This window comes from Heterodontus francisci, chromosome 24 (assembly GCF_036365525.1).
Source record: "Heterodontus francisci isolate sHetFra1 chromosome 24, sHetFra1.hap1, whole genome shotgun sequence".
In the NCBI taxonomy this organism is placed as follows: Eukaryota; Metazoa; Chordata; class Chondrichthyes; order Heterodontiformes; family Heterodontidae; genus Heterodontus; species Heterodontus francisci.
The window spans coordinates 56,130,221-56,142,003 of record NC_090394.1 but is presented as its reverse complement, the minus strand read 5'-3'; the positions used below and the strand labels follow the sequence as shown (position 1 = coordinate 56,142,003).

At 43.1% G+C, this 11,783-nt stretch overlaps 1 protein-coding gene across 1 annotated transcript in view; it reads left to right on the top strand.

The window, feature by feature from the left end:
• The first annotated feature begins 652 nt into the window (after positions 1-652).
• gspt1 (G1 to S phase transition 1) overlaps positions 653-11,783 on the top strand; it is a 68,774-nt gene continuing 57,643 nt past the window's right edge. Inside the window, exon 1 of the mRNA XM_068056247.1 lies at positions 653-1,059. Within this exon, the coding sequence (XP_067912348.1) occupies positions 867-1,059 (193 nt within the window). The 5' untranslated portion in view covers positions 653-866. The remainder of the gene's footprint in view (positions 1,060-11,783) is intronic.

Here is an 11,783-nt window from a genome sequence, read left to right as displayed (position 1 = left end):
TTCTATTGATGTCCCTCCGATAACTGATTCTACTGGATGTTTGAAACTACACCATGTTCATTTTTGAAGGTCATTTTAAAATGTTTTCATGTATTATGTATTGCAATTACCCACCTACATAATACGATGTCGCAGAAATAGTATTCGATACTGTAAGACATTACAACAAATTTAGATAAGTGTTTCAAATCTGAACAGTTAACGTCTGTGTTTAAAAACAATGACCTGCATAAGCGGTAAGCCGAGGGAAGTTTCAGGCTTGTTGTAATGGGACAATTCTGCAAACCAATTATCTCCAGTTATGCGAACTTTGACTTCTGGAGAGTAACCACCGAGTATCTGTATATTAAAGCCTTATGGTGCGTTATCTCTAGTCTATTCTCTCTCCTCCCCCCCCAATCCCCACGACAAAAGCGCTGATTCTTCTAACTCTATTTAACGGAAGCCGCTGGACGGTTGAGTGCCTGAGGTTACACATCCGGGGTAGGTGGGGGTGGGGAGCCTGACAGCGAGGCCGCGTGCGGGCTTGTGGGTGGTGTAGTCCGCCAGGTTGGCGGCGAGCGCGGAGGGCGCTGCTGGCGAAACTACAATTCCCATCGTGCCGCGTCTTGTCGAAGCGCACACGCGCAGAAGCCGTCGTTTATCTCCAGTCTATCACGTAACCGTACGTCAGTCCTTTCGGGATATACACGCGGACCGAGCTGAGGCGGTTCTAGGCTTGTTACCGGCAGAGTCTTAGCGTCTTCCTCCTTCCCCCCCCCCCCCTGGTCTGCGGCCTCTTTCGGACATATACAACTCACGGAGGAACAAACAGACGGGAAAAAAGGCACGTTATTTTTAAATCCGGTAACATTCTCAGCGCGGCCATGGATTCGAAAGACGTGGCGGATTCCGCCCCTGATTCCTGGGAGCTAGCGGCCGACACGGATGTCGAGGCCCAGATGAACTCTTTCTCTAAGCTCAATGTGAATGCCAAGCCCTTCGTTCCTAACGTCCACGCAGCAGAATTCGTCCCCTCCTTCCTCAGGAGCTCGGACGAGCACGGTGAGACGCCAGAAGGTAATGACATGTTTAAAAAAGAAACCGAGGCCGGCCACTGGGTGGGAAGGCCGGTGTGTGCGCGTCGGCGGGGCTCTTGCAGGCCTTTGTTCGGTTATCCGTAACGGTAGGGCTATGGCATAGGGGGAGGTGGGTGCGGTGTTGGTTGGTGGTGGCGGATTGAGCGGCTAAGAAGAGACAGGAGACTGATGTTCACTTTCCTCATCATTTGTCCAAGGTACAGCCGGTAATGGTCGAGTAGTTCGCCTAATTGTGTCTGGGTGACAAGGGGGGAGGGGGGAAGATAACGTAAAAAGGGCCTTTTTGCCGTCCATGTCGACTTTAAACGCCGTTGTTTTAAATGCAAGTTATGTTTAACGCCAACTTTGAGCGTAATTCAATATGCCTGAGTATGTATTTTTTTTAACGAAATGTTCCATATGGTGGAGGGGAAAGACTGTTACATCTGCAACGGCTTCAGGCCCAAACGTGGAAACCGATCTCCATCGGAATATATCGGTTGTTCGGGCTTCATCCAGCTGTGAAATTCCTGTTCAACTTTGAAATAAAAATGCTCTATACGTAAAGGGACATTAACGTCTGGGGCGCATATTCTAGCTTTTTAGGCAGCGCTTAAGTGTTGAATTGCGAGAAAACTTTGTAGAAAGCCGCGTAGGTTATTTTTGCTTATGACTTCATTTTATTTATAGTAAACGGTCCTAGTAGGTTTAAAGCGGAAAAATCTGTAAACAGCACTTGTGAAATATTGGCTGAACTTTGCAGATGCAATTGTAACTACCTTTCAGAAACCTTTGACTTGTTTGTTAAATTGGCATGGGATGGAATTATTAGGGGCTTGAATCTATCCTGTATCGTGCAATCGCCAAGTTAAATTACATGCTGGCATGCCATTTAGAAGTACTGTGCGGTAATTGTCATGTTGGCTACTTTCAGCAATTTTTTTTGAAGACATCCATGCTACAAACAACATTTAATGCTCATGGACTTATTAGACGGTATGTATTTGTACTGTAGTTATGACAATTCTAGTGGCCAGTCTGATTATAGCAATTAAAGCAATGCAACAGCCAGAGCTAAATCTATAGGTTTGCTAGGGTTTTGTATTAAATATGTTCCCTGAAGCATTGTTTGCTTTAACTATCAGACTTTCTTGTCATCTGTGGCTGAATAGGGTGAGGTTGGAAGTTATTTTCAGGTCTTGGTTCTAAGGTGGTTGCTTGGAGTTGCACAGTAATATCCTGGGGATAACAGGGACTATATAGATATGCATTGTGAATAACTATTAGGAACTAGATTTGAGGCTTGTATTCCTTTCACATAGGTCCCATTAATGCTGGCAGATCTGGGGGGCTTTTGTTCCCAGACTGAGTTCAAGATAATCGAACCCAGGTTCTCCTCCACTATTAGCATGTGATGCTCCCAATATAACAAACACTTGGACTTGCAGTTTGTGTGTTTTAGTCCCTTTAGCTGACAGGAATAACTACTTGGGAAAAGTTATTGGTGTGTTTTCTGATGTTAGGGTAGTACCTTGATTGACCAATTGTTAAAAGTAGAAAACTAGGCAAATAGGGTTTTGACGAGCAGTTGCTAAGTAACTAGAATCGGAATAGCATGCCCATTTTCACATGTCCTTCAACTTAGATTCAGGTTTTTGACCAAAGCTGGCCCTTTTTTTAGCCATCTGTCCCCATTTATCACTTATTTATCACTTTTTCACAGTAAACAAGCGAAGAATTCATAGCTGTGGCGTGGTGCTGTGGCAAGATGCAAGTTGCTACCCCACGGTTCTCCATGCAGAATTGAACATCCTTAACTGCCAGATCATCCAATCATCTGGACAGAATGGCTACTTGTGTTGAAACACACAGTCCTAACTCCTGGTAGCATCTATAAAGTAGCAACAGAAGCCAGGGAACAACTTTCCAGATCGTTCTCTTGGTCAAGAAATCCTGTTTTATGGGAATTTTCTTTTGAAAAAGAACATCAAACCAAAAAAAATGTAAAACATAATGGACTACAAGGGAAAAAGATGAGTAGGAATTTTTTTCTATCCTTCGACTTTAGTTCCTAGTTTTTTGTGCCTCTTGTCATCCAAAGTCTTTTCAGGTGAAATAACTCTTGTACAAAGACTTCAAACAACGAGGCATGAATAAATGTTGATTTTTTTGCCTATAAACATCAATTCATTGAAATGTTGCCTATGGAGATCCTTCTCTGTGGTATTAGTTTCCTGTTTATTTCAGCCAGCAGAAACAATTGATCCCCTTACACCGGCTGGTAACAATCTCTCCAAAGCAGGTAGTGGCTTTTCAGGTAAGTGAAAAACTTCCACTTTTCCATATTTTACAGTCAAAACTTTCAAAGAATGATTGCGACTGAACTGATGTTGGAAACTTATTGCAAGAATATTTTGTATGTTAAATAACCTGCAGCCCAGCTTAGTTAATTTCAGCCACCTAGCAACTGGGTTTATAAGAATGATCTCAAAATTCCTCTCTAAATTTGCAGTGGAATAAGATGTCTTCTGCTGTGAAATTTTGGAGGTAGAATGCAATTGCACAGTAGTTCTCCACTGTCAAATTTGATGTTCCATAGTTAGCCAGCAGAGGTATTTCTGCATTGTGCAGAGGCCTTGCTCGCTCTCGTCATTATTTGGATGTTCTCACCATACTGATGAAGGGCAAGAGTTAGCTAGCTGTTATGTATGACTTAAATTTCTGTGGCACTTTTAACATAATGTCCCTAAATGCTTCATAGGGGGACAGGGTAAGCCAAGCAGAAGTTAAGGGTGGGGATGAATGACCTACTTAATTGAGGTAGGTTCTGCAGAGATTTCTAAAGTTAGAGCTGTAATGAGGCAGTGGGTTTCAGTGCTGTGGAGGTTTGACCACCGTGCAGTGGCAGGAGAGTCTGGTGGGTTGAAATGAATTTAGGGTTAGGGGAGTTTGCAGGTACAGTGGCATAAGCCCGTGCAGCTATTTATAAGTGAAGATGAGAATTTTTTCCCCATGGTAATGACAGCTTTATTATTTTTGCAGTTATAGCTAAATATCTTAACCAGGGATCCATCTCAGGACCTGTTTATGCATCATCCTCAGCAGCAGGTGCATCTCTTTCCATGTTGTTTTGTGTATAGATAATCTATGCTTTGTGTTTGCACATCAGCCTACTACCTTTTGAAAGCAGTTCCTGGAGGGTAGCAAGTGGAGGCAGAGTTCACAGCCAAGGTCAGTTTGTGATAGGAGGATAGTGGCGGTTACAGATGTTGGTTTATGCAGTATGGAGCTCTTGGTGCCAGGGAGGTGCACGTTAGAAGATTCAAACCTTGAGATAAGAAAAAGAATGGGTAATTCTTTCAGTGGGGGTAGAAAATAGAAGTGGAGGCAGGAAATATTAGCTGTAGTCGCAAATGATCCTAGTGATGGACTATATCTGGGGTTTGTGCCTTAGCTTCACATCAAGCAGCTGGATGCAGGATGGAATTGGAGGCTTATCGTGCAAAGTTTCTGGCAGGAAGCACCCGGAGTGAATTAACTCTTTCCATTGTTGGACTGGTGAAGGTTCTGCCTCATGCGACTTGGTGTCATGACAACTGCTGTTTTGAGGCCAGCTCTTGACTTAAAATCTTTACCAGAGGCTAGATTTCATGCTGGTGTCAATTGTGAAAAGAAATGCATCAAACAGGTGTACTTCCATTTGAAAAAAAATGCATTTACCTTAAACGTTTTTTGGTCATTGCATGCAAAGTAAGAAATTTGTGTAGGTACTTGCTCCTCGTTTTCCTGATCATGACACCAGCAGTGACGGCAGAGGATAAAAGAGTGAGTGAATGAACAGGGGAACAGCATGGACCTGATCAGAGAGTGGCAGAGGATACGAGAGAGCGGGGGAACAGTGTGGACCGAGTCACAGACACCAGGGGCAGAGGATAAAAGAGCACATGGGGGAATGACGTAGACCTGATCACACCGGCCATGGCGACTGAGAGTAAAAGGGTAGGGGGAAGAACAGTGCGGACCTGATCGGTGTAATTCCAAAAAAGCAAAGAGTTATGTCAGAGGACAGCAGGTAGGTGAATATTAGGGTTTTTTTTTTTTCAAAACTAGGGCAGCGGTTTAAACTAGGACTGAGAAACTGTGAAGTACTGTATTAAATTTATAACTTAACTAGTTAACCTAATTTCAATATTCGTATAACCATATGGGAATTAATGTTGAGTATTAGCACAGAGCAGGTTTAAAGGCATTAATTAAAATGAATGATTTATACAGGTTTTTTAGATCATGGGTGAGCAGCTGAGATCTGTTTGCAATTCCTGTACCATGTGTGAACTTTGGGTCACAAGATGTCTTGGGGGATCATGTGTGTTAAAGGCCTGCTACCCGGACCCGACGGCATGTGTTGGGGTTGGGTTGGGCCACTCGTCTAGGTTCGTGCTCTGGTCGGGTCCGGGTTGGATGCTCGCAGCAAGGTAAGTGTTAAAAGTTTTAAAACTTGAGTTGCGAGTCCGTGACATCAGCAGGGAAACTGAGTCTGCGCAGTGAGCGTGAGTGTCTCCGTGACGTCATCACACTCGTGCAGCAGCTTCCGGCAGATTGGGATTTGGAAGGTAAATAAAGAGAACATTGCGGTGGTTGGGGCGGGTCGAGAGGGGCTCGGGCCGTGTCGGGCTCTGGTCCCGTGTGGTTCCGTCAGGTTTGAGTCGGGGGGTTTTTTGTCACTTGAGCTGGCCTTTAATGTGTGCAGGAAGTGTTTCCAGCTGCTGGAGCTCAAGCTCAGGATTTCTGAACTTGAGGGGTAGCTGAAGTCACTTCGGAGCATTAAGGAGGATGAGAGTTTCCTGGATCTCATGTTCCAGGAGGTAATCATCCCAAAGGCAAAGAGTTCAGGATAGATGTATGGCCATCCGGAATAGTAGGAAGAGAATTGGTGTAGGTGTCTTTGGGATATATGCCACTCTGAAACTATTTGATTATAGTTGATCAAGATATGATCATGCTACTGGGGGAATGCTACAGGTCTCTAAATAGTAAGCGATAAAGAAGCAAATCTGCAAATCTCTCAGATGTGCAAGAACTATGAGTGATATTGGGGGACTTATCCAAATATCGATTGGGATAATGTTAAGAGTAAGGGGGGAGGAATTTCTGAATTGTCAGGAGAACTTCCTTGACTAGTATGTTATTCCAACTAGGAAGGAGGCATTGCAGGATCTGCTGCTGGGAAATAAGGTGGGCCAAATGGACCAGATGTGTGTGGGGGAGCACTTAGATAAGAGTTCTGAAGAAGGGTCACTGACATGAAACGTTCTCTGCTTCTCTCTCCACAGACGCTGCCAGACCTGCTGAGTATTTCCAGCGTTTCTTGTTTCAGATTTCCAGCATCCGCAGTATTTTGCTTTTATATAAGAGTGTTCAATGTATGTTAGGGTTTAGATTAGTAATGAAGAGCAAGGAGCAATCTAAGGCAGAACTTCTAAATTGGAAGAGAGCTAACTTCAATGGGATGAAGGGGGATCTAGCCTGGGTAAAATGGAACCCAAGATTGACAGCAAAAAAAATAACAAAACTGTGGGTCTTTGAGGAGATGTTCCAGATACTGGGAAGGTACATTGTAATAAGGGTGAAAGGTCAGGGAACCAAAGCCAGGCCTCCTTGGATGATGGAGATAGAGAATATGATGAAACAAAAAAAAGTATATAATGCATGTCAAGTGAAGTCTTCCCACGAGAGCCAGGTAAATACAATAAGTTGAGAGGGAAAGTGAAGAGGAAAATAAAACTGGCAGAGAGAGAATGCGAATAGAATGGCAGTTAACATAAAAGGAAACCATGTAAATCAGATAGTAAGAGGCAGGGTGGGTCCTATTGGGAGCAAAGAGGTGATATATGCTTAGAGGTGCAGGGCAAGGCTCGAATACTTAATGAGTAATTTTATTGGTGTTTACTAATGAAGATGCTGTCAAAATAACAGTCAAAGCTGAGATGGTAGAGATAATGGATGGGGTGAAAATTGATGAGGATGTACTGGAAGTGCTGGTTATGCTTAGAGTGGATACGTTGCCTGGACAATATGGCTTGCATCCCAGGTTGCTAAAGGGAGTGGAGATGGCAGAGATTGACAGGAAAAAACATAACACAACTGTGGGTCTTTGAGGAGATGTTTCAGTTACAGGCAAGGTACATTGCAACAAGGGTGAAAAGTCAAGGAACCAAAGCCAGGCCTCCTTGGATGATGCCGTCATCTTCCAATCTTTGCTCGATACGGTGGGGAGGTGCTAGAGGATTGGAGAGTGGCAAATGTGACACCTTTATTCAAGAAAGGGTGCAAGGACATTTGTAGTAACTACAGGCTGGTCAAAGAAGTATTAAGCGATGCATTTTTGTAGAAGGGATCGAGAGAGACAATATAGACTAAATGGCACAGTTCTAAAAAGTGTTCAGGGACAGAGGGACCTGGTGGGTTCCTGTCCATAGTTTTTTTTGAAGGCGGCAGGACATATTGAGAGTAGTTAGCAAAGCATGTGGGATCTTGGGCTTCATAAAAGCGGTATCGAGTAAAAAAAGCAGATAAATTATGCTGAACCATTATAAAGCTCTGGTTGGGTTGCAACTAGAGTATTGTGTCCAGTTCTGGTCACCTCACTTCAGGAGCAATGTGAGGGTCCTTGAGAGAGTTCAGAGGACATGTACCTGAATGGTTTCATGGATAAGGAACTTTAGCTATAAGGTTGTGGTTCTTGGAGCAGAACAGACTTGGGGGAAGATTTGATAGAGATGGACAGGATTATGCCAGGCTTCGATAAGGTAGACAAAAACAAGCTGTTCCTATTAGCTGATGGTAGGAAGAGATGCAGGGGGGAATGTGAGGAAGAATGTTTTTATGCAGCAAACGGGTCATGACCTGGAACTCGCTGCCTACATGGATGGTGGAAGCGAAGATGATTGATCTCAAAAGGAAACCGGGTGGGCACTTGAGCGAAAGAAACTTGGGGGCTATGGGGATAGAGTGCGGAAATAAGACTGATTTGATTGTTCTACGGAGAACCTGCGTGGACTTGATGGACGCCTTCTCTGCAGTAATGACAATGGAAGAGCTGTCTGAAAAGGTCAAATTTGTGTACTGAGCACAGATTATAACCCAGTCTTTCTGTAAATGTGATAGTTGGGTTTTACTTGGAAGTGAATTGTTAGCATATGCAATTGCCAATAGGTATACTTTTGCTAAATCAAAACTCGGTATGCAATTCAGGTACATTTGCAATGCAAGGTCATTGTAGTAAAGAATTAATGGGGCTAACTTGAAGACTTCAAATTGCATAGGACTGCATAGACATGTTGGTATAAAACTCAGTATTACTGCTGACCTATGTTCGGTTTTGCTCCTTTGTATGCTCCTGTGATAATGGGTGAGTGTTCCCATGTATTTCACAAGAGCTCCATGGTCATTAGGAGCAGTGACTTTAGACTGCCTTAATTCAGGTGTGTATGTTTAATGTCACGTTTAATTTCTGACCCCTCGTGACTTAAAGTAGGTCAGCAACAAATCAGAACATTTGAGGTAGGAATCAAAAATAAGGAAAGCAGCTAGAAAACTGCCAGTCCAGAATGACCAATCCCAACCTAACAATGGAAAAAACAACAATAGAAACCGCCATTGATGCTCCAAGTTAATCAGTGTTTTACAAGCACAACTTGTATTTATATGGCATCTTTAACACAGTAAAGCATCCCAAGGCGCTTCACAGGAGTGTTATCAAACCAAGTTTGACACTGAGCCATGAGCAATATTAGGGCAGATGATTGAAAACTTGGCCAAAGAGGTTTTAAGGAGGGTCTTGAAAGAAGGGAAGTTGGGTAGAGAACCAGAAAAGTTTGGGGAGGGAATTTCAGAGCCTAGTACTTTGGCAGCTGAAGGTCCGGTGACTTGATGGAACGATTAAAAACAGGGATGTACACGAGGCCAGAATTGGTGGAATGCGGATATCCTGGGGGGTTGTATGACTGGAGGAGGTTACAGAAATGGAGAGGGAAATATACACGGCTGAGATTTGATTTGCTCCACTTGTGAAAACCATTTAGCCCCTAGAGCTACTCCGCTATTGAGTGAAATGATGGATGATCTGTTATCTAACTTTATGTACCCACTTTTGCCCCACATCCCTGAATACCTTTGATTAACCGAAGTCTGTCAATCTCAAATTTAAAATTAATTGACCTTGCACAACTGCCATTTGCAGAAGAGAGTTCCAAACTTCTACCACCCTTTTCAATGTTGGTGTTTCCTGACTTGACTCCTAAAAATTTTCGAGCACTGACAATTGTCAGACTTAAAAATAACAAAAAATAGGGATGCGCGAGGGACCAGAATTGGAGGATCAGGGACATCTTGTTGGGTTGTAGACCTGGAGAAGGTTGCAGATAGGGAGGGGCGAGACCAAAGGATTTGGAAAAAGAGAATTTCAGAAGTAAGGCATGCTGGACCTGGAGCCATGTTGGTCAGCAAGTACAGGGGTATTGGGTGAATGGGATTTGGTGCAAATTAGGATACAGGCAGCAGAGTTCTGAATGAGCTCAAGTTTGTTGCGGATGGAAGGCTGGCTCAGAAAACATTGGTGTAATCAAGTATACATGGATAAGGGATTTAGCAGCAGGTGAGCTGAAACATGTGAACTTATGGCTTTGGTCTTCCCTGTATTTAGTTGAAGTAAGTTTCTGCTCATTCATTACTGTATGCTGGACAATAAGCATTACAATTTAGAGACAGTGGAGGGGTTGAAAGATGATGTCAATGGGTGTCGCCAGCATAGTAGATGTGGAACCTGACGGTGTTTTCGAATGATGTCGGAGGGACAAAACTATTAGACAAATGGAAAAATAAGTTTCCTCAATCGTTTGTTATCGGTAAGGTGGTTGAATTTGCTTTTTAAAATTTCAATTTTTTTTAAGGGAAGGGAAAAAGTTGTTTCATAGATGTGTAGACTTAGGTTAATAGTCCTATTTTGTTATAGAACCTGTCAAACAGAACAAAGGCAGTTCCCTGGGAATTAGCACTCCCCTTCAGTGTATACTTGTGCTTTTTGATTTCTAAGGTTCATTTGCATTGATAAGCATGTCATGTAACCCATATCACATGCAATGTCGCTAACATGAAATTTGTACATCTCAGGATGAATTAAGACCTGGGAAATTTTTTGATTTAGGTTTTACTCATATGCCAGCCTGGGAAAGCCATTTTGATCATCTGCCCTAATATCTCTTTATGTGGCTCGTCATATTTTGTTTTTCAATGCTTCTGTGAAGCACCTTTAGATGTTTACGCTAAAGGTAAGTTGTTGTGGAAGCTGCATACTGTGCATGCTTAGAGTATAGAATCTACTTTCAGTACCTGTCATTGCTTTGAGCAAAATATCAAGTCCAAATTCAGATTTGTGGGAGAAACTGCTCCCTTCAAGTAAACTCAGCGTGTACCATCTACAGGATGCACTGCAGCAAAGCACCAAGGTTCCTTAGACAGTACCTTCCAAACCCGCGACCTCTTCCACCTAGAAGGACAAGAGCAGCAGATGCATGGCAACACTGCCATCTGCATGTTCCCCTCCGACCTACGCACCATCCTGACTTGGAACTATATCACCGTTCCTTCACTGTCGCTGGGTCAAAATCCTGGAACTATCCCACATGGACTGCAGTGGTTCAAGAAGGCAGCTGCATCACCACCTTCTCAAGGGCAACCAGGGATGAGCAATAAATGCTGGCATAGCCAGTGATGCCTGCATCCCAGGAACGAATATAAAAAAACAACTCTGCCTCCTGTTATTGTCTGCAAATTTCTTCATTTTGATCAGTTTATCGCCCTTCCTCAATTGTGGGCACAGACTAACTAGCATTGGGATAGCCCAGGGGCACTGGTGTTTTGAGACCCATCAGTACTTTTAGCAGGCATCCCAGGGTCTGGAATTATTAAGGAGTTTTGGAATTCTGTGAACACTGAAGATGGAGCTTCTGGAAACCAGGGCCAAGCACAAGAATTTTGAATCACCTGCAGGAGAGGTGACGGGATTTCAAGATATTGGCGACTGTTTTAGAATTGGGGAGCAATGGGAATGCAGGTTAGGATTTTGCATACATTAGAAGTTGGATAAGGGGAAACTTGCATGGGTGCTGAGTACAGTAGACCTTTGTAATGGGTTTTGGACCATGGAGGAAGCAGTATTTAGGCTTACTGAGATCTACCATTATTGACATCAGTAGGGCCTAGCACCCTTGTCGAGTGGCCTGAGAATGGGACCCAAATGGTCCTTGACTGTTTTGAAACCATGTTTCAGACGTTAGTTTGGATATTCAAAATTCTACTTGCTAATTAAAAATTGACTGCTTTTTCCCAGAAAGTATTGAGAAAATGTGAGCGTGTTGCATAACTTGTCACAATAAGTATGCTTATGGATTGGAATTCTGGATGATTTTTTTACATCAACTTTAGTGTATGATGAGGTATTGCTGCTAGTACATTAGAGGATAGGCTGTTTTATAACAATAGGGATGTATTTTGTTACTGGTTGTATTGAGTCAGGATACACTTTTTTTATACGAGTTTTAGCAACCGTGTCAAAAAAGCGATATTTATAGGAAGTACATGCTATATACAGTAGTGACAACTTGCATTAATATTATGGTTACAACATGGTAAAATGTCCTGAGGTGTTTAGCAGCAATGTTACCG